Consider the following 23,500-nt stretch of genomic DNA (forward strand, 5'->3'; position numbering starts at 1 on the left):
AGATAAATGCACGAATAAGCAGGTGTACAGGTGTTCCTAATAAAGTGCTTGGTGAGCGTACATACCTAAACTCAAATTGTCTACTTTTAATGTACACATTAAGTTTGTGTAAATTCATTTTGTCTAATGTCAGTGTTTTTTGTCTATTGTCATAACCAGAAATACGTTTGACGAAGTAGCAAAACTTAAATGTATATGTTGTTTTTCTGTGTTTTACATGCGTTTTTAGAAGTGGTGGAATTTACGCAGCTTGCGCTGTCCGCGCGCAGTATTGGATCCCGTTGGTATGCGCGCATTGACGCGTGCGCAGTAGATACCGAGTGATTCGGCGCTGAAAAGGAAGGAGAGTAGTTTAGCAAGGGTACAACACAGGCACTGCTAGCTGGGCCAGCAGCAACAATATTTAAATCAGCGTCCACCAAGTTACCTTGCTTTCGAGCATCGTGACAGCTCAGAGATTGAAACATGGCTGATAAAGAGGGTATGTTTACTAGAACTACCAAGCGGTGGCCCGTTTTCCGCGTGTGCCGCTTTGTGTGCGCACTACGGCCGTTTAACTTATGCATGGGTGCTAGCATGACATGCTATCTTAGGAAAGTCCTGCCAGGGGACTTGCAGGTTTTTGTCATTGTGCTGTTTTGGTTTTGAACGCTTTAAGAGAACGTCGTGTCTAACCTCCCTTTATGTTCAATAAATATCAATTTGTCTAATCCGCCCAACTGAACTCAACTCATGAAACTCTTTGGTGGCGCGCAATATATCGCATCTGAATCCAGGGAAGATAATACTCTTCCAGCTATGATTAGTTATCAGTCTTCTATCACAAAGAATGTGAATGTAAGTGAATGTAACGTTGAGACAAGCTAGCATTAAACTGTAGTTAGGCTGGTGCAGCGCGTTTAGGGGCTGTCTTGTCTGTCAGGGAACCCATGAGAAAGGTACTACCTGACTGGTTTTACTTACAACTCAACTGTTAAGAAGTTCCTGGTCAATGTGTGTATGTAACTGAGAAAGAATACGCTGTAAATACTATTATTTGCGGTTAACCCGTAATTTAAACAATGTTGTTCTGCTTAAGTGTATGATGATGCAGTGGAAGAAAGGGTCATCAATGAAGAGTACAAGATCTGGAAGAAAAATACACCTTTCCTGTATGACCTGGTGATGACTCATGCATTAGAGTGGCCCAGCCTTACTGTCCAGTGGCTTCCAGATGTCCGCAGGTATTTGCATAGTCTCCATCTCACTGCTAATAAAATATAGTTTAAATCCCAGCAAGAATATTAACAGGTGTCTGTCAGGTTACTCTTTAAGGCATTTTGTTCTGCCCCTCTGTCTTTACATGTGGGGTCTGTATTTGCTGGCATTATTCTGCAACATGCAACAAATGTGTGTGTGTGTATGTGTGCATATACACACTATACTAATAAATTCAGTCAAAATCTTTTCTTTATAAAACCTGTAATTCTTACTGAACCTTATTTTCCTTTCACTATCATGAGTTTTACATAGTTTTGGAATGTTTCTGAAAACTGAAGAATCAAATGGGTTATTTTCCTTCCTACCTTGTTTCCATAGTAAAATCCCTACTCTAAACTGAAAGGCAAAGATATTTGTGCTACTGAGTACAGAATCAATTTTATGTCCATGTTGTGGATCTCTGCAGGCCAGAGGGAAAGGACTACACTGTCCACAGGCTGGTTTTAGGGACCCATACATCAGATGAGCAGAACCACCTTGTGATCGCCAGCGTCCAGGTACCTAATGATGATGCCCAGTTTGATGCCTCTCACTATGACAGCGAGAAAGGAGGTAAATACACTGGGGGTACTACAGTAGAATGCTTTACATTCTACATACATCTCAATATTTACTTGGTATTTCTGTAAAGAATGTGAGTGTAAGATCAGGGGTGTGGGTGTAGACACAGCACACAAGTGGACAATGTAAAATTTGTTATCCTCATTTCCAACTTACTTTCAGCTACCAAGCATTTAGTACCTTATTCCAAAAAGTGGGGTCTCCCTGTCAATGCAGTGTTCATCTGTGAGGCCAAACATTCATTTCCTACCTTACGGGTACCCCCATCTTCTCTGAAACCTGCATTGTCTCTACCTGCTTCAGGCCTTCTCATTTTATGGCGCATTAACACTCAGGGTGCAGATCATGCAGCTCTGCAGTATAGATGTGAGTGCCTGTCTATAACCAGGTAGAAGATAAGAGACAAATACAGTTATCACCAAATGACACTGGAATCGTTGGTAAAACATCTTACAGAGTACATTTAAGACTGATCTGATTTTCCACAAGCTCAAACCTATATAAGTAGTATAGTATAGTCACTATACTACTACTATTAATATACCACTATACTATATGTGGTATACTTATATACCACTATACTATAGTGGTATATAAGTACTGTTGCGCTTCAGTATAAGAATGTAGGTGTTAAAATTTCTCATTTTGTCAAGCATATCTTAATATTGACAAACTCTGACCACTGTTTTAATTGTGCCCGCACTAAGACACCCACTTGTTGAAATCTTGAAAGTGACTTAGGTTGCTTGCCATGTGAATTTTGGCAGTTGATGTCTGGTTTACACTGTGACTGGCTTAGGAATTGTTTACTATGAGGGAAATTAGTTAATGTGTCAATTTTCTAGTCATAATCCATTCAGTCTGTATACTGAAATTGCGCTGTTTTGTCTTCCAGCAGGTATGTTGATGGGGTACCCAACTGGGTGTAGGTGTGTTGAAGGCTCACTGCTCCTTTGGTGTGTTGCCATATTTATGTATAAGTAAGTTGTTTGTGGCCACTGAACAATTTTAAGGTAAAGTCTAAACATTAATACTCACAAGTTTCAAGTTGTGCTTGAACACAGCCACTGTAACTCAGACATCATTTGTCAAACTAGTTAACAGCTTAGGTTGGACTCAAGCTAACAGTTTTCACACATAGTGGCTTTCTTTAATTAGACATTTCAACACGTGGCAAGCCTATTTTTCCATAGTTTCCAGTGTATGTCTATGTCCACTTCATTAACTGCTGATTCAACACCTTCCAAGCAAAGTATAATGGAACTGATTGATTAAAAAACCCCAAAAACAAATAGGACGACAGAGATATATTTTTAGATCAGTAGGTTTATTTTTCTAACCCAACACGCTAATGTTGATTTGTTGCTTGTGCAATTTAGCAGGGGTTTAATAAATTGCTTGCACTGTTTACCTTAACAGGGGATTTGGTTGCTCCTATGGATGACTAACATTGTAGTTGTGAATTAAAATATAGGAGGGCACAGACACAGAATGCAGAGAAAGGCAGAGAGGCAGAAATCTACATTCAGAACCAGAGTGTCTCCTTTCTCTGTCAGGGCTCTATGCTGTCATATACAATTTTCATCTGAAATTCTATTATTGGAATAGTAACAATGGCTTCATCCACCAGTATACTCCCTGCATCCCTCTGTAAATTAGACTAAGCAATCACAAGTGGTTGTCAAGTTTCTGGTGTCCATTTCCTGCCTTGTATGTATTACATTTCTGATTGTATTCTCTTGTCAGAGTTTGGTGGGTTTGGTTCAGTAAGTGGAAAAATAGAGATCGAAATCAAGATCAACCATGAGGGAGAGGTAAACCGAGCCCGCTACATGCCCCAGAATCCCTTCATCATTGCCACCAAGACCCCCACATCTGATGTGCTGGTCTTCGACTACACTAAGCACCCGCCTAAACCAGGTTTGATCACTGCTGTGCTTATATACTTGCGATTATGTATATTAGAATGTTCACACTCCAGTGAATTACATATCATTAAAGTGAAGGCAGTGTGTATTTGTGTGTTTCAGATCCCAGTGGGGAGTGTAATCCTGACTTGAGGTTGAAAGGTCACCAGAAAGAGGGGTATGGCCTTTCCTGGAATCCCAACCTCAGCGGCAACCTTCTTAGTGCCTCTGATGACCATGTGAGTAACTAGAACTAAAACCTAAAATGGCCTTCATTTACTGGTTATAAAAAGTAGACAGAAGAATATCCGTAGAAGGTCCTGCCTAAAAGATAAGTATTTCTGTAGTATTGCTCACTCCAGGTCAGCTGTAACAGTTATGCCCTGTAGGGTAGCTCAAGGTCCAATCCACCTACCAGTGAGCTGGACTGCTGAAACTCTCTGCTCTCTGGCATCAGTAAAAATCTCTCCTGCTTACAGCCCACTCAAAGCTCAGCTGTCAGGATAATAATTTGAACAAGAAACATGATCACTGGTTTCCCTACACTGGATACCAGTCGCTCTTTATATTGATTACAACCACTGATGATCTCATCTCCTGACAGATCATTTCTACAACTTGGAATAGATTGTGATAACAAATTATAGCTATGCTCAGGTTACAACAGATCATTAACAATGTGCATACCAACACTGCGCTCTCTTTTATTCCTCTCCAGACCATCTGTCTATGGGACATTGGATCTGGCCCAAAGGAGGGGAAGATTGTGGATGCCAAGACCATCTTCACTGGCCACACAGCAGTGGTAGAAGATGTTTCCTGGCATTTGCTCCACGAATCCCTGTTTGGCTCAGTGGCCGACGACCAGAAACTCATGATGTAAGTTGTTAATGCAAATGGATCGTCTGGTTTTGTCAGAGGGAAGAACAGATTAATCATGTTAAATCAGGTTGAAAAGTGGGGCCGTGAGAACTTTTAGGGACTATTATTAGGAACACCATACTAACAGTAGGTGGTGCCTCCCTTTGCTTGCAAACAGCCTCAGTTCTTCATGGCATGGATTCTTCAACATGTTGCAAACATTCCTCTGAGATTCTGCTCCATGTTGATACGACTACATCACATCATTTCTGCATTTGTCAACTGCACATTCATGCTGCCAATCTCCTGTTCTACCACATCCCAAAGGAGTTCTACTGGATTCAAATTCAGTGCACTGAAGTCATTGTCATGTTCATGTGACATGGTTCTTTATCATGGTCAAAGTAGCCATTAGAGTATGGTAAATTGTGGCCATAAAGGGATGAACATTATCATGGTCAATACTCAGATAAGCTGTGGTGTTTAAACCATAATTAATTGGTATGAAGGGGCCCAAAGTGTGCCAAGAAAAGATTACTCACACCACTGCACCATCACCAGCAGTCTGGACTGATGACACAAGACCACTTGGGTCCATGGATTCATGCTGTTGGTTTTAAGTTCTTACCCTACCATCCACTGCCTCAGCAGAAATCCAGATCCATCAGGCCAGGCTATGTTTTCCAGTCTTCAGCTGTCCAGTTTTGGTGAGACTGTGCCCACTGTAGCCTCAGCTTACTGTTCTTGGCTGACAGGAATGGAACCTGACAAGATCTTTTGCTGTTGTAGTCCATCCACCTCAAGGCTGGACATGTTCATTGTGAGAGGCTTTCCTGTTCACCACAGTTGTAAAGAGTGGTTATCTGAGTTACTGTAGCCTTTCTATCAGCTCCAACCAGTCTAGTTATTCTCCCCTGACCTCTCTCATCAACAACAAAGTCATTTTGTGCTGCTGTGGCTCAGGAGGTAGAGCAATTGCCCACCAAGCAGAAGGTTGGTGGTTCAATTCCCAGCTCCTCCAGTCTGCATGCTGAAGTATCCTTGGGCAAGATACTGAACCCCAAATCACCTCCGATGTGTCATTGCTGTTTGAATGTGTGTGTTAGAGAGCACTTTCTTGCATGTATAGAATGTATGAATGGGTGAATGTGATCTGTAGTGTGAAGCGCTTAGAGTGGTCGATCTGACTAGAAAAGCGCTATAGAAGTACAGTCCATTTACCATTTCAGTCCACAGAACTGCTGCCCACAGGATGTTTTTGGTACCATTCTGAGGAAACTCTAGAGACTGGCTTGTGTGAAAATCTCAGGAGATCATCAGTTTCATTTTTCCCCATTCTTATGTTGGATGTGAACATTAACAGATGGCCCTGACCTGTTACTTCATGGCTGTATGTATTGCATTGCTGCCACATGATTGGCTGATTGGATAATTGCATGAATAAGCAGGTGGTGGCACAGTGGTGCAGTGGTTAGCACTGTGGTCTGCATGGGGTTTCTCTGGGTACCCTGGCTTCCTCCCATAGTACATAGACATGCAGGTTCATTGGTGACTCTAAATTTTCTGTAGGTGTGAGTGTGAATGGTTGTTTGTGTGTGTATGTCAGCCCAGTGATGGACTGGTGATTTGTCCAGGGTGTACCCTGCCTCTCACCCCGGCCCCAGCCCCCAGCAACCCTCCAAAAATAAATGGATGGATGAATGAATAACGAGGTGTACAAGCGTTCCTAATAAAGTGCTCAGTGAGTATATTTTATACCCCTGCTGCCTTTAACCCTCTTTTACCCCCCCCCCCCCCCCCCCTCAGATGGGACACTCGATCCAATAACACATCCAAAGCCAGCCACTCGGTAGATGCTCACACTGCTGAGGTCAACTGTCTGAGCTTCAACCCCTACAGCGAGTTCATTCTTGCCACTGGTTCTGCTGATAAGGTATAAAAGAAGCAAAAATACACTCTGTAGTCTGAAAGAACTGTGTCGGTCTCAGGCTGGCAATAATGATGTATCTTAACTAACAAAACACAGTTTATGGAAAAACTGGAATGAATAGTTAATGTAAAGTCTGTTTTGTTTCTCAGACTGTTGCATTGTGGGATCTAAGGAACCTCAAACTGAAGCTCCACTCGTTTGAATCCCACAAAGATGAAATTTTCCAGGTAAGTTTAAATTGCTCAAGTGTTGTGCAAACAATATATATAAATGAAGTTATATTGTTATTTACTATCCAGACTATACATACTGCGATAGTCCCACAGTTTTTGTACTTAAGCACATTTAATTTGAAGTAAATGAATGGATACTACATTAAAATGCCAAGTCTCAGCTTTAATTTGAGTGGGGTTATATTTGTAATGAAAGATCTGTGTGAAATATATCTCCATGGATAGAAACTCAATAACCAATAATGACAAAGTGAAAACATGTTTTTGTCCAGTTTTGAAAACGTATTAGAAATCAAAAACTGTAGCCTGTGTTTAAATTGCGAGGGTAAAAGTAACTGGACACTTGGATATTAAATGTTTCTTAGGCAGCTGTGTGTCATTTTATGTACAAACGAGCTCACATGGTTAAGAGTTGACTGACAGAACAGTCACCATTCAGACTGAGGCAAGGTGGAGTCTGTCCACATGGGGAGTGAAAAGGAGACCATCCAAGTGAAGAAGATAAAAATGAGACCGAACAAACATCCATCAGAGAGATTTCAAAGGTAGTCGGTTTATGAGAATCAGCTTTTAACTGTGTTCTAAAAAAGCAGGAGTGCACAGGAAAAGTAGGCACCCTGGTAAACCAAAGTCGTGTGGATTAGTGAAAAATCATTTGCATGGTGAAAAAAATGTTTTGTAACTCTCAAGACTGCTCTCCAGGATGTAGGTGGACCAGTTAACTTGTCAACAATCAGAGAGTTCACCACAAGATGCTAACTTCTGGTAAGCCTCAGCAACAGAAAAAGAAAGTGGCACAAAGTTTGGAAGGCTTATGAAACAGAAATAAGCCTCATATCAAAATGACCAGACAGAGGGCAGAGGCATGCTGCAAAAGAAGCGAGAACATTACCAGGAAAGATCCAAGCGTCTGTTGATGCCTGTGGGTTGAAGACTTCAGAAAGTCATTGGCAGCAAAGGATTTCCCACAAAATATTCAATCTTTTGTTTGACCTCATGTGTATCTGTCCAATCATTTAAGTCCTCCTAAACTTTGGTCTTTCTATATTGATGTAAACCTGCTCAAATTAAAGCTGAGACTTGCACGTTGTATCAGTTATTTTACTTCAGATTAAATGTGCTAACTATCCCAATACCTCATGTCTGGACTCGATCACAGCTTTGTATCAATGTCTGCAAAAGACATCTTCAAGTGGCAGTAGGGCAGTGGGAGGCAACTAGCAGCCCACAGGCTAATTCTTTCTACTCTATAGTTTCACAGACAATTCTTTTCCCTCATGAATTCTGAAACTTGCTTGATCACAACTGTCACAGCTGCTATCCCTTTCCTGTTCACTCAGTAGCTCACCTGTGTTTGCAGCTCACTCATATGCTGTCACTTTCTTTTTAAAAAAGTGGTTGGGAAGATGACACATAAGCCCAACTTTGTTTTTAATGTTAATAAACAGAGACATCTGACCCACATCCAGTAGTCATGGTGTTTGTTTTTGACCAATCAGTGTTGGTCAGGGCTGCAAGCTCTGACAAAAAGATCCTGAATATTTGGAAATTCCTACTCCCAGGCAGGGACTGTTCTCATCCCTGCATTCCTCAGAAGGAGCATACATTGTTGTATGAGCCCTTTTTCTCCACACTGTCTTACTATAAGCTGAAACTGTTTCAAGGAGATATTTGACCCAAACTCTGCTGCTTAGCATTGCATGACATTAACATGCCTATGTCCAACTGTCCCTTTCATTAGGTACAGTGGTCTCCTCACAATGAGACGATCCTGGCCTCTAGTGGCACTGACCGACGTCTCAATGTCTGGGATCTCAGGTAAGAACTGTTTACTATACCATAGAAATATATTTGTTGATATGAAACAATAATGATCAAATGAGAATTGTATAGTAAACACATTCAGAAAAAATACCATGATATAAACAGAAAAACTAACTTTAAATACAGAGTTGTTTTAAAAATAGTTCCATCTTGTCTAAGAGCTCATTTAAGTGCATAGTCTGAGTTGTTGGGTAAATAACAACTACCCAATATATGCAATATATGAGATATGCCTACAAAGAGTGATACTGTTCACCTACAAGCAAACAGTGTGAATATTGCCCACGAGCCCTGTCACAGTGTACATAATCTGAGTGTTACAAACTGTGATGAGTGGACAGTGTGGCTGCTGAGACATGGCTATGAACAGGTAATGATGTCATATACAGGATATTAATGGAGCACAGACAAGCAATGTCAGAAATTCTGGTCAGTTGTTCAGATCTTACATGGTTACTGTAGTGCAGGTAATGGACATGATGTAATAATGAAACAAAATATACAATTTTTTTCCTTTGATATGGATCGTTTAACAGAATGTTAGCAGTTCTATTGCTTTCAGATAATAGTTTCATAACTAAAGAGAAACACAATTTAAATATAATGCAACTCCAGTTCAATGTAACTCTAAAGAGTACGGTTTGAGTTATTTTCTCTGCCCCACCGGAGTTGGTTAAAGTTTTGTAAAATATTACAGTGTGTGTTGGTCAGCTGGACTCATTTGTCATTGCTGGAGTTTGTGCTAAGCTCCACTAAGCTTATTCTGAAGGCAGCTTTTGATTCAGAATCCAAATTCAGAAGATTGAATTTTTTTCCACCTGCCTATACTGTCTAAATAACACATGACCAGGAGTGTAATGGTCATGAAGAGCCCCTACATGACTTCAAATGAAAGCACTTAAGGAATGATCAGCCAACACTGCTCACTGTTCATGTATGAAGTATTAGTGATTTTAAAGTGGAAACATCACATTTCTTCTTGTAGTAAAATTGGGGAGGAGCAGTCAGCAGAGGATGCAGAGGATGGCCCACCAGAACTGCTGGTAAGTGACATCCTAAAATCCAGATTACTGTGTGATGTTATTCAAATTCCACCGTTCTCATTTGTTGAGTGTGAGCATGTCTGTGATCACAGCCTCCAGCTTACCTCCTGACCTCTGGGTGTTATTTAAGTGTCTGTAATTTCCATCCATCTTTTTTCCCATCAGTTCATCCATGGTGGCCACACAGCCAAGATCTCTGACTTCTCCTGGAACCCCAACGAGCCCTGGATCATCTGCTCGGTGTCTGAGGACAACATCATGCAAGTCTGGCAGATGGTGAATACAGCTGCCATCCATCCCCCACACAGTTTTTGATTCAGGATTGTATGATGCTGACAGCTCCAGTCCCCCCTCATGCACCAGTTTGCATTTTTTTCCAATATCAAACCCAGGGGAACATGTGTCCATGTTAGCTCTCTGAACCTTAATGTTGTGATGAAGCATTGCTCCAGTTGACAGGTCACTTACTGGTCATAGTAAGTGGTCTATGACCAGTAACTGGTCACAGCTGTAAGGAGTGGTTATCTGAGCTGTTGTGGCCTTTCTGTCAGCTCCAGTCAGTAGAGTCACTCTCCTCTGACCGCTCTCATCAACAAGCTTTTTCCACCCACACACCTGCTGCTCACTGGATGTTTTTGTTGTGTGTGAACAGCTCAAGAGATGAGCAGTTTCAGAAATACTCAAAGCCATAGTCAAAGTCACTGATAGGTTTTTCCCCACTCTGATGTTTGATTTGAACATTAGTTGAACATTATTGAATTTCATTTGTGGCAGCAAATCCTGCTGTGCTGCTGTGAGAATCAACATCAACAGTTAACTGGGGAAGCTAGAAATAAAGGCCTGCTTTTCTCTGCCACTTACACAACTATTTGAGAATCTACAGGAGTTTGTCATGGGATTGTTGCACTCATTGTCAAGACATTTCTTATCACAAATATGAGCTGTTTGCATGTTTGTGTAGAGTCACCTGTAAGCCAGCACAGAAGCGACTATATACATTAATATTCCTCCCTGTTCCTCTTCCAGGCAGAGAACATCTACAATGATGAGGAGCCAGACAACACCCCTGCATCAGAGCTGGAGGCTCAGGGATCTTAACCCACCTCTCTCCAGGCACGACCCCTCCTCCACTCCCTGAGCTCCAACCTAGCCCAGTCTGTCATTTCCCTCTCTAGCTTAACATGAGTGCAAAATGAAAAATCTGCTCTCCAATGTGGCGAGTTAGAGACAGCATGGACTCTGCTCTTCCTAACAGACAGTTGGATTTAGACTTTACCATTGCTCAGGTCCCTGAAAGCACATAAGCACTTGGAGTAGGATGAGATTTGAAATGTTCTGCCTGCTCAGGTTGTATTTCCGGAGTTTGAGGATTTTAAGAGCAGAAAACCTTTTGTGCACAAAGTCACTGTAAGTTGTTAAGACCAGTTAATCTGTTCATTACAAGCAAGGAAAATGATAGGACGTATTTACATTTTGACTAATGAATAGCGAGGAAGCCACTGAATTGGCTTCCCTGAGGATGTAAACATTCAAAGAAACCCAGACAACAGAAGATGACCTGAGCACTTAAATGCTTTTGGGAAACCTGGTCTACATCCCTCTGAACTGTGATTGCTGCCATGCTGGTCATGTCCAGAGAAACTTTATTTGATACCTTTTTTCACCCCTGTTGTGTATTAGTGGCTTTTAATTTGGTTATCTAATATGATATTTAGCTGACACATCACTGCTGTCCTTTTGAAGAAACATTCCCTGTTGTGTTTGCCTAAAGGTACCTAAGCTCTTCAGTATTTGGCAGGGACTTCATTAGTGCACTTGAGGGAAATGCACCTTTCTTATCCTCTCCTCTTTCTGTTGTTACATAATAAATTACCATGTTTTGTTTCCTGCACCACAAATTGCAATAAAACTTTTGTAACTTTTCAAAAAGAAGTTTCTCATTAATGTAAAATGTAAATTTCTAGATTGAACAGTGGCTGAACAGTTTTACTATTCATTTTTAAGAAATGCTGCACATACAAATGACACCACCTGTTAAATTCACTTCGAGGAAATGACCCAAAATGACTCAGTGAGGAAATAACTCCATCGTAAATAATAATTGCAAATCCTACAAAATGTTTATTGAAAAGCAAGACAGAGCTATAAGAACATTGTACAATCAAAGGGGGTGTGGGCTTTTTTCTAGTAAAAATAAAGCTCTCTGAAGCTATGTTGACTCATGCCTCTTCTTTCACAGTTAGTCTCACCTACAGAGGTAGATTCTGACATTACCTGAGAGTCAATCTGGGGCAACGCCAAAGGAAGAGGAAACAGATGCTCAAATACCCCCCACCCCCATCCTCTACCCTACAGAAAGGTACAGACACACCACCTGACCCTGTACATGTTCACATCAAATCACATTAAATCCACACAATGTGAAGATTAATGCATGGAGGAAAACTTTAGAAAGGCCAGGAGAGGTCACCTTAAATCAGTCAGAAGGCAGCGTCTTAGAGGACATTACAACACATTGCAACGAGCAGTCTGTGTAGTTTGTGAACAAATGATTTGTCACTACCACCCCTGTGATTCTCACTGACAATACAATATACTCGGATCAAAAAGGACTGAGAGCGATGACTCCAGAACAGGCTGGTGAGCTGGAAGAACAGGTTGAACAGTGCTGTGGGAATGGTCCTTCATCACACTGCCTGCCACATGATATCTCAAAGGAGAGAAAACAAGAAAGATGCCTGTGTAATGGAGTGGCCACATTTGAGGATGTTGTCTCCCCGACCCCCACCACAAAAAAAAAAAAAAAAAATATGCAGAGGATGAAAGTGTGTGAACTGACTGTGATTTGATGACTTTATGGCCCAAAACAGAATGCAGAGATGATTAGCTTCATTAGTACAATGCCACAATATGAAACAAGAACCAGAATTTGATTTGACCCTGCTAATGATAGATATCCTACATTCACCGCATCAGAACTCTACACTCACTCATGACTTTCCTCATGAACAATAAACTGCAGCTCCTGTAACATCTCCTATTAAAATGCTTTAATGGTGGAAATCAACATCTCTTTATTCAAACGCATTAGAAAAACAAATCACACTCAATTTTGTTCCAGTATAAAGTTTCAAAGACGACAAAGCCTGTTATTCTGATTTACTAAAAATGTTCTGACATAATTTACATTAAATAATTTGTCAGTTAATGAAGAAGAACTCCTGCCTTGTCTCTTCTCTGTCACCCTGTTGGACTGATCATGTGGAAATTAAGATTCATCAAAGAAAAAAAAAATGGCAGAGATGCAGTGTAAACTGGGTGATGTGACACGTTTAGCACGTTCACGGAGTATTTTCATTTTGGTCATCTCTCCAGGGGATTGCGAGCGAGCAACAAAATAACAAACCTGTATTATTTGTTTCATGTATCAATTTCCTATTTTTAGGGACAGTGGGATTTTTCCAAAACACTGAATCATGTCCAAGAAAATGAATGTGCACGTACGGTTGAGTCCTTGATTCAGTGACTGGAGGCATCACTTTGGATTTGAAATTTGAACCTTTGTTAGAATGTAGGAGAAACTTCAAACTGTAATAACCTGTTTCAATTCATTTACAGTCTCTAAGCACATGAGACTGTCTGAGCTAGTTCACCTTGTGGTCCAGCAGAGGACACACTAACACACTATGAGCTTGGCAGATTGCTGCCCTACTGACCTGTTGAACTGCTGTTTTATAAGGACATGCAGATTCATTTCAGCTCCAAAATAAAACACCAACATGAACTTATCCACATCACGATACAGAATAACATCTTTTCTCTTCAGACCACATTCTGACAGTAAGGCTTCATTAATGCAAATTAACTGTATGGGATGTGTGCACATTTGAATGAATCAAACTAGAATTTCCAATGAGATGTGATAGTACAGGGAGGGACCATGTGAAGAGAGGAATAAAAGGCCTATTTGGCTTTAAACTGCTTCAATTAGACTACATGGAAATTTCCTATGAAAATACGGTTATGGTAGAAAATGGAGAACGACGTGCTCGCCACAAAGCCAATTATATTACCAATGTAAACGTGGGCAAACTTTTAGAATATACTCTTTGATACAGTCATTTTATTCTTCTTAAACTATCACACAAAAAGATATGGGTTCAGCTTCTGTGTAGAAACCTGGAGAGGCAAGTCTAGACTTAAAAACTCCATTGAAGATGGTTTGTCTGGCTAGTTCTGGGACTAGGCTGGAGGTGCTGAGCCCTCCTATCACACCCTTCTCACCCATACACACACACAGTGTAGGTTCGCTCAGTCCTGCTGTGTGGTTGGTGTTTCTGCAGGCTGGTTACTTGTTGTCATTGTAGCAGTAGTGGTTGTGTGAGTAGCAGCCGATGAGGAGTCCAGTTCAGGTGGTCTGGGAGCTTGGTGGATGGCCTCTGTCTCCTGTCCATCGCCCTGTGCCGACCCCTCTTCCTCTTCCTCTTCCTCTTCCTTTTCCTCTTCCTCTTCCTCCTCCCCCTCCTCCCCCTCCTCCCCCTCCACCTCCTCCTCTGAAGGCTCCTGTCTCTGGGCTTCGGGAGGTGATGTGGTCCCTTTGTCTCCCTCCTCCTGTAAGAGGCTGAGTCGGTTGTTGAGGTCGTTTCTCTCCTTCTGCAGGGCTCTGCACAGCCTCTCCAGCAGCTCCAGCTTCCCCTGCAGGGCCTTGAAGTGGCCATCACGCAGAGTTTTCTACAACACAAAGTTAAAGCTCATCTTTCATCTTGGAAAAGGACGTTTAGAAAAATAGTAAATGGGTCCAAACTTTCAACTGCATCTCTCAGTCTAGAGATTGAGCATGAGAATGGGAAAGCGCTGGAAAAAGCTAATAAGTGGACCTTGAGTGACATTTATCTTGTCATTCTTCCACAGTTTTGTCAGTACAAAGGGAATTAAAGGAAGCAGAGAGAAGTGAATTCCCTTTTCAAGACAAAATGATACTTTTGAAAGATGCTTTAACAACAGACTCATGAAAAAAAGTTGGATTAAAATCAGGCCTGTCAACATTTTACTGTGCTAAACATCAGCCAACCAATCACAAGGAATCTAATTATTCAGAGTGACTACATAGAAAGTCAATGTTTTACTTGAAGTTTTGAAATCCATAAGGAGATAGAATTGGTTGAAATACCAAAAACCATCTCAGTGTGTGATGTACATCTCCTCTCTTGTGTTTCTCTCTGCAGTTCTAGCACAAACAGGGCGACTCTTCCCGATACCTGATGGAATGACTGTGTAGTATTGTGTTGTTAATAAAGTTAAAACGGTGGGTTGTGCTGGGAGACTGACATGATGGCTCATTTTGAGGCACAGTTTCTGAATATAGATTTCTCCATGGATTGAGCATTTTGATACTTTTGATATTGGCCCTGCTTTAAATACAAATAAAAACTCTCTACAAAATAGGACCTTCAACATCTGATTGTACATTTCTGTTTCTGTGGTTTTTTTCTCTTTGGGTGGGGGGTACAAACTTTCTGCTAAAAAGTCTAAAATCTTTTCTTTTCATTTTTTTCTACTACAGCAATAGTCACCTCCTCAGCCATCTGCAGCAGGGCCTGGTTGTTACTCTCCCATTTGGTCTTCCACTGTGTTGTTTCCTTCTCTAGTTTCTTGATCTTCTTTGTCATCTGAGGGTAAATACAGTTACTAGTGAGAAACAGATGAAAGTAAACAGGAAGTCAGTCCATCACTGACAGGTGATTAACTGTTCCTCACTTTTTCCATCTCTTGTCTGAAAGTGGTGAAGACCTCGTTGCTTTTAGCCAGAGTGCTCTGAAACTCCTCAAACTTGTCCATGTAGAGGGAGAGCTGAGAGAGAGACGATGACAGCAGTGAGGAATCAGCTGAACTGACACGCACAAAGATAGGCACAGGGCTTCTATACTCCCAGAAACAGGCACAGAGTCAATATTTGCAGTGGCCAAAAATATGTTTCTGATCCACCGAGAACTGTGTGTGTGTGTGTGTGTGTGTGTGTGTGTGTGTGTGTGTGTGTGTCTGGACTTACTTGTTGTTTGAGCTGTGTTTCTTGCTCCTTCATCAGCTCACACTTGCGTCTGGACTCTGTGGCATCCTTCAGCAGCTGAAGCATCACAGCACAGTCAGTTCTACTGCTCTCACAGGTTCCACACACCAATGTGACCTTGAATACTGTTTATAACGTAATAGCTGGCTCAACTATCTAGTCACTACTGGTATTTGATGGTACAGTGAAAACTCACAAAGTCTCTCTCCCTCTGCTGCTTCTCCTCGACTTCTTTCATCATCTCTGTGATTCTCTGCAGCTTGGCGTCCATCAGCTGCTGCTGCAGCTCCTTGTGCTTGAACACCTTGTCTATGTGCTGCAAGACAGACACATATCACATTTCCATTAGGCTAAATGATGTGTGATGAGCCACGCTGTTAAACAGTGACAATGACCAATAAACTTCTCCTTTCTTGAACTTTTTGAAATCTATTTTTGCCAGTATTATATTTTATGGTGGCCCACATGTTAAGGCATCTATTACTTTCTACTAAGTTCCATTACGTTCCACCTGAAAACAAACTCAAAGTTTACCAAGAAGGCAGAGTTTCTATGAAATTCTGGTTACCATGGTTTTACCGCGATTCATATAAAGGGGCTCACGCATCAATAAACAGCCTTCACTTTATCTAAATGATAAAGTGATCTAAACCTACCTTCTTGACTGGCCATTATAACCTACCATAATTTGCTGGGCACTGTTTGGTTCAATGTTTTCTTGTAGCAGCAGTAACGCACTACCCAGGTTTTGGTACCAATACCAGAATTACACCATACCTCAATGAGTATGTTTTTACACTGAAAAGAATTGCTCAACAGCTTTGTACCTGATGCCATCCAGCAGCCCTGACAGGTTAACATTAAGTCCGCAGTGAAAGGAAAGCTTCTTTTGTGCAGTCTCACCTCCTCTCTGAGCTCATACTGCTCAATGAGCTTTTTCAGCTTCTCGGCCAGCTCCATGTTTTCCTGCCTCAGTTTGGTGTTGTGGGAACTGTGCTGCTCCATCTGCACCTCAATATCACTCAAGGTCATCTGGAAGTGCAGCATGGCCTCCTTCCGCTGCTCCTCATACTCCCTGGACCGCTGGGCATTCTCCTCCTAGCAAGTGACAGATGTGGGAATATGAAGGGGTCAACATGGAGATTCATTTTGAGTTTGAATTCAATTTTATTATTTTCTTAATTAAAGTAGCGTTGATGTTATAACAACTGTTATAACATCACATTTTAACAAATATTACTCAAGTGGTTCTATCATGTTGGTAGTAAACCTCTATTTGGATGTATGCTGAATAAAGAGATATTCACTTCATAATGTTTCAAATCTAATCTCTAAAAATCTCTGAAAATACTTCTTTTCTGTTATAATAGTGGTGTGAGAATGTGCCTGCTGATTATTGTTAAGGCAAAAGATAAAACCGGCTACAACAGGTTGAGGTGCACCTTCAGTGTCTTGTTGTGCCTCTGCAGCTCCCTACAGAGGCTCTCCAGCTTGCTGCGGGCCAGGATGGCCTTGCTATGCTCCCCCTGCAGGTGGATCTTCTCCTTCACAATCTGAGACTGCTTCTTTTGCAGGGCTTTCAGTCGCTTCTGCATGCAGCGGCTCTCCTCCAACTGAGATATTATCATAACATCATAAAAGATCACATTATTGTTAAACAAGTTTTTTATTGACCTTTCTTGGTTAAATAAAAGCACGCTACATTCAACTGGAAAATGATGGGCTATTAATTGTACATGTACTTGGCACTTGAAAATGGAAACCAAAAAAAAACCATCTGCATGAAACTGACTTGCATTTTTAGCCTGAAGAAGTAGACAGCTGGGCGAAGCTGACTGTGTGTTATCACTGATGCTCAAAAAAGAAAACACATTTGTGAGAATATATTATACTCCTCGAAATAACTTTGTAGAATTTTGTTATTACCTAAGTCCACATTTAAGAATGCAAACCTGGGGTAGATGTTTGCTAAAAATAGACACACATGACTTTCCATTTATCCTTTTAGTCATGTTTGACCTGCTGACCTCAGCGGACACACAGAAAAATCAACAGGAAATTACGATAGCTGATTAATTTTTTTCTTTTTTCCCCAAAGTGCCACCACTGCTCTGGTCTCAACATCTCGATTGTATTTCCTGGTTTTCTTAGTGTTTGATTATATTAATCCAAACATCTTTAGGTTTTGGACTCTGACAGGACATTTTGTCGCAATATCATTTTTTTTAGTATATTTTCTTCAAACAACCAAGAAAACATATGACTGATGATCATTTTCTAAAAGTTGGCTGTAGTCTCAGTTCTTTTACAATGGGTGTGGTCTGTGTGGTTTTTATAGCAGTCAGTCAGAGTGGATGCATATTTGATACAGATTAACAAAAAAACACTTAAAGAGGAAATCTAGGGTTTTTAATAACTTGAAATTTCCTAAGTGGAAATGTAGAAACATGAAGCAAGACTTGTGTTATAGGTTATTGAGTGTAGGTTCATTTTTCCATTTACATTTAAATTAAGAACACAATCAAGTTAGCAGAACATTAGGAGATCTTTATACTTTCTGAAGTAGCAGGTTTTTGGGTCAGAACCTACCACAATATTAACACTGACAGCCACATATTTGTTTTCATTTTATCAGTATGGTTGCTGCTTCTCTGTTCTCTCTGTCCACTCACATGCACTCATACATACAGACATGTATGTTTTACACAGCAGCACGCTGTTTAAGCTAAAAGTGAATTGTTACAACAAAGCTAAAAAGCTGTCTGAGTTATTATCTTAGTTCACCACTTAAATTGTCATATTCCTGTGAACTATACTAATTGACACAAACCAGTACCTAGTACGAAAAGAGGTCTGAAAACAGGTTAGCTTTATCCAGAGGGTTCAGCAGCTGGTTAGTCAAATGCAGATATTCTGCTTACCAGGTCTGCATATTTCTTGCACAAAGCAGCCAGTTTTTCTTCAGGAGTGGCGAGGGAGTTCAGGGCCTGCATCAACAGAACAACCTCCTTCCCTGGAGCATAAACAGAAAGAGAAAACCTGAATTAATTCAAGTAGTAGTCCAGCGACCAATATCCAGAGATAGAAGTAATGGCAGGTAACATATATTATGTACCATATATTAATAACCATTATGTTATTCTGCATTGCTGACTACATGTCAGAGACTTAAGACTGGCATGGGGTTTGACATCATTTCAACTTATTTGAAGTTAAGAACTTATTTCCATCAAACTACAGTCATTTCTAACAAACTTCTTCGCTACTTTGGATGTTGCTGATACACTATAAGAACTGTGACATCAAAGCTCCATGGTGTTGAAAGTCTATTTTTTTGTAACAGGAAGCTGATGTTCTGCACCTGACAAAAAATAACGTAATGCCAATGTGGAGCCAGAATAGTTTCAAAAATGTTGTTCATCGTTTTAACTGATGTTAACTGGTTAAGTCACACAATTTCCTGCCCATAGTAGCTCTGTGAAAAGCAATGTGATATAAATGTAAACTACATGTAATAGAAGAGGGAATATAACCACTAATTCCTGGATGGTATTCACCTATTTATGATGATCATTATTATTATTATTATTAATGATTCATGGAAAAGATATGAAGGATATAATAACACTACTGTATTAGCAATAAGATTTAATAGATTTCTTAATATGTTTCATCTAAACCTTCACAGAAAATATTTCATAAAAAGCATGTTTTGGAAAGGGTCAAGCTGAATTTGTTAATAAACTAAAACTAATTCATTCTTGTTATGCTCATGATCTAAAAAAAATAAACAGCTATTATTATTACGGTTACTATTACTATAATTATTACTGTTTTTGTATAGGAAAATCTGACAAATACTTCTGCTATATACAGTGATATTTATTTTGAAAACATACAGTTGTACGTAAAGGTTTCAGCACCCTGGGCAAATGACAGCGCAAGTCCTTGAACCCTGGTTGTCTTTCTCTACTCCACAGCCACAGAAAATAGAACTCTGCAGGCTTCATCTGTCTGTTTGAGTAACGGCTGTTAGGTGATACCTTCATTACACTGATTGTTACAGCTCCAACCTTGTAATATTGACATTATCAATTTTACAAGAATGTGACTTGGGGATTAATAAAGATATAAGACTGACATGTAAAATTGGCATCACATTAATGTAATTAGGAGCGTGCCTCAGAGTGGTTGTGAGATGCATTGTAATGTTCCTACCAAAAGCCTTGTCCTCTCCAGCCTTAGGGTCTCCCCCAGGATCAAGCTCTGCTTCTCCCAGGTCACTGGGACTGTCCTCTCGGCCTGGAGTTTCCCCCCTCTCCTCTTCAGCGCAGCACAAGCCCAAAGCAAACTCTGCAACCTCCTCCTGATAACACACACACCCACATGACTTTACAGCAGCCACAGATATATAGAGGACGGTCTAGACCTGCTCTGTATGAAAAGTGCCTCAAGATGACTTTTGTTGTGATTCAGCGCTATATAAATAAAGCTGAAGTGAATTGAACCGAATTTCAGACAGGCACTTTTCACTAAGCAGCTGCACTAAAAGTCTGGGGGTTTCAGACACAGATGACTTAGATGTTAATGTTCCTCACATCTTTATCCACACATGATATTTGAGGAATAAGCTGCATGCTAGAGGGAGAGACTGGGGAATGAAGAGAAAGAAGCAGTGGCAGGTAGAGAAAGAGACAAATGGAGAAAGAGAGTGACAAAGACAAGGGAGGGGCTGGAGCCGGTGATGAATTTAAAAAAGTCATGATAGCAAGGAGTGAAGAGTGTTTTCTGTTCTGATGTTCTGAATTTAATCTATCTCTCTGCATGTTTCTCCTTTTTCTGCAGCAGCCTTTATGTTAATCTGATGGCATTCACTTCAGACCTGTGCTGTGTTGTCTTATGCCTGTTTATTTTTAGACATCATTTAACACATTTGAAAATGTTAGCTTCTTTTTTTTAATGTAAATAAGGTATCACTTTGTTATTGGTACCAAAACTCAATTATTGTAGCCTCACTACTAATAAAAAATGATTACTTAGTTTTACAAACTGTTGTTGTTTATATCCTATTACTTTCAGGATACTGAACATTGAAAACAGGACACATGACAGTAATGCAGTAATGGCATGACAACATCAGCAATACATCACACATAAAACATGCTGGCGGTGTTTACCTGACACGGGCTGTCCAGTTCGGGCGGAGAATCACTACCACCCACTATTCTTCTGGTCGCCACATCAATCTCACAAACGTCTGTTGTCTCCATTAGTCCTGATCACAACCTAGAAATTCATGGTATTTGTCAGGAAATCTAATCATTTAACAGTGGGAGTTGAATTCAGGCTGAATAATGTACTGTAATTCTTTTTTTTAAAAGCAAGAGGCTGCACTGGTGTGAATGTGCTACTTCAGGTACTAGTGAGCCTGTCGGCATTGGTTAGGTTAGGGTTTCGTCATTTTTAATCAAATTCTTTTGAAAATGACTCTCTGACTGTGACAATCTGCTGTGTTTACATGCTCTGTGTAGACATGCAACACCCAGTGGGAACAAGACAAAGTGCAGCCAATATGTTGCATTTGCCTGGCAGGGTATTGGTCAGTAACAGACGAAATGAAAATTTAGTTTCAGATCTTTGCAGCAACAGCTGGGTTCAGTCTGCTGTGAATTAGGACTGTGACCAGAGGCATAAAAATACACCTCTGGTCACATTTACGAGCATGTAACACATGTAAAAAATGAGTCGTTCTGCAGCTAGCTTGCTAGATTTGCCTTTATGTACTATGTATCACCTCCCATCTATTTTTTCTTATTCTGTGATTTCTATGATTAAAAGGTAAAAGCAGCGGAATCAATGTCTATCAGAACAGCTTTTAATTATCTTACATTTCTGTATTGGACTGTAGACTGAATTGTCAGATGCAGAGAAACCCCAAACCTTTCATCTTTTTTCCTCCTTTCTTTTTTCCTTCAGAGCTCACCACATACGTTCTATGTATGGAAACACCTCTGTTGATGCACTACAGGCTAACAGCATTGGGGCAAGACACAGTCTCCCAATCTGGCCAGCTATGTCTTCAGGGCCAGCTGTGTCAAAAATCACTCTGAAAATGTGCTCAGCTTTTACAGCAACTTGGTGGTTTCTATGTCACAAAACCTGACTGGGAGAATTAAGCCAATCACCTTGGTACTGTCTTACCAAAGCAAGATTGACCAGACAGCAGCAGTCAACCACGTGTATAGAACGGTGGCAGGAGCTGTCCTGCCGCCTGAGACTGAAAAATGTAAGCAGTGCACACAGCATGCCTGATCATGGCTATTTTTTTAACAGGATTCGGAAGAAACGTGAATGATACTCCGATTTCTAGGTAGTTATATGTTTAGGTATCCTAACTAGACCAAATATTTGTCAGGTATCCAGACGACTACTTCTACCCTTGTCAGTCGTCTCAGGCCTACAAACACCTTACTCCCAACGTTCTCAAGAAGTGGTTAGCTTTAGCCTCGCAGAAACCTTCACATTCAAGGATTCAAACATGTTGAGTACATTTTACTTTAAGTTACGACAGTGAACTGACACGGGACACAGGTAACTTACGGAAGTTAACGAGAATCTAGCTTATCTTGTCGGCTACCTGGTGTGAGTTAAGCTAACCAACACGAACAATGTTAACTTTCCAAGTACGAACATTAACTTACAACCACCTGTCAAACGCTTACATGCCTGTTATGCTAGTGTTTCTGTTAAGAGTAGTGCTACGATACTGCAGTGGACGCTGTACATGTTATGGAGCGTTTGGAATTGAAGAGACAAGATCCTCAACGGGTAACATCAGAGCTAACTTCGCTACAGTTTCCTTCATTACTCACTAACCAGCACGATACTGGCAAGCACGCAAACACGTAGTTAGCTAGCCTACGTGATGTTCACTCAATATAAATAAGACTTCAAGACGATCCTCCTTTGAAAAAATGAAACGGTTCTCTCATGACATATTTCCCCCGGCAAAAATACACAAAGTGCCTGTTGTGTATTACGTAAGATATTTACTGTTGCTTGACGTCTAGGTTTTCTGTTCTTTGATGGTTCAATCGTTGGCTAAGGTTAACCAACTTTTAAAAAGTGAATAAAATACGGACTTGTGCGCAAACTGTAGTATAATAGTTGCGCCGAATTCAAAGCGGCCGCATCATACACATATGACGGTTTTAACAAATGTTGAATTAGTAAAGTGATTTTGCAGATAAATAAGGCTGACCATAAATCTTCGAGGCTGTGAAGGGAATCTGGTATGACGTTCCACCGACTCAGGTCACGTTAGCCACTCAGCTAGGCACATAGCAACCACTCCATTATTGTTCCCTGGCATTAAACCTCTGTAGGCGTTTACAGTAAATCTATTCATGCATGTCAGGTGCAACCATGGATAGTTAAGAGCACACCTGGTTAGTTGGGGAGTGCAGAGCAAATTTTTAATGTAAGCCAACGTTAGTTTGCTATTGTGAGCGGGGCTAATCCTGTGCTAACAGCTAGGTTAGCTGATAGCTAGCTCTCTTTGCTAACACGAGAAGTGAACTTTACTTCGGCAAATACGAAATCTATGATCGTCAATGAAAATAACTACAAGCTCGGACTGACAGTGTCAGGTCACATACTGCGTTGAAGCTATGTAATATCAGCACGATACGGTACAACTGAAGCAAATATATAGCTGAAATAGTTGGAGCGTTTACCTGTATGTTTTCACGGTGGATGGAAGCAGGGAACAGTTATCAAGCTAGCTAGGACTGTCAGACAACAATAGAAACGTC

At 40.7% G+C, this 23,500-nt stretch overlaps 2 protein-coding genes across 4 annotated transcripts; one reads left to right on the forward strand and one right to left on the reverse strand.

The window, feature by feature from the left end:
- Nucleotides 1–310: 310 nt before the first annotated feature.
- On the forward strand, nt 311–11,831 carry LOC108880520 (histone-binding protein RBBP7). 2 transcript variants are annotated; one of them, XM_018672077.2, is made up of 12 exons: nt 311–481; nt 1,079–1,223; nt 1,667–1,812; nt 3,565–3,741; nt 3,852–3,967; nt 4,447–4,607; nt 6,396–6,522; nt 6,669–6,746; nt 8,494–8,570; nt 9,562–9,619; nt 9,785–9,895; nt 10,646–11,831. In XM_018672077.2, exons 1-12 carry the CDS (start codon nt 466–468, stop codon nt 10,715–10,717), a joined length of 1,284 nt encoding a protein of 427 aa, XP_018527593.1. In that variant the 5' UTR covers nt 311–465; the 3' UTR covers nt 10,718–11,831. The 2 variants fall into 2 exon arrangements, with proteins under 2 accessions (XP_018527593.1, XP_018527594.1); XM_018672078.2 differs by having other exon boundaries at nt 3,568–3,741.
- Nucleotides 11,721–23,500, reverse strand: txlng (taxilin gamma). 2 transcript variants are annotated; one of them, XM_018672075.2, is made up of 11 exons: nt 23,423–23,500; nt 20,864–20,972; nt 19,905–20,052; nt 18,608–18,699; nt 17,129–17,299; nt 16,590–16,784; nt 15,883–16,002; nt 15,669–15,743; nt 15,377–15,469; nt 15,193–15,288; nt 11,721–14,350 (listed from the first exon to the last, which is right to left on the reverse strand). In XM_018672075.2, the coding sequence occupies exons 2-11, from the start codon at nt 20,954–20,956 to the stop codon at nt 13,931–13,933; spliced, it is 1,503 nt and encodes a 500-aa protein (XP_018527591.1). In that variant the 5' UTR covers nt 20,957–20,972; nt 23,423–23,500; the 3' UTR covers nt 11,721–13,930. The 2 variants fall into 2 exon arrangements, with proteins under 2 accessions (XP_018527591.1, XP_018527592.1); XM_018672076.2 differs by lacking the exon at nt 23,423–23,500 and adding an exon at nt 22,948–23,351.

The sequence above is a fragment of the Lates calcarifer genome, unplaced genomic scaffold (genome assembly GCF_001640805.2).
Source record: "Lates calcarifer isolate ASB-BC8 unplaced genomic scaffold, TLL_Latcal_v3 _unitig_950_quiver_259, whole genome shotgun sequence".
NCBI lineage: Eukaryota > Metazoa > Chordata > Actinopteri > Centropomidae > Lates > Lates calcarifer.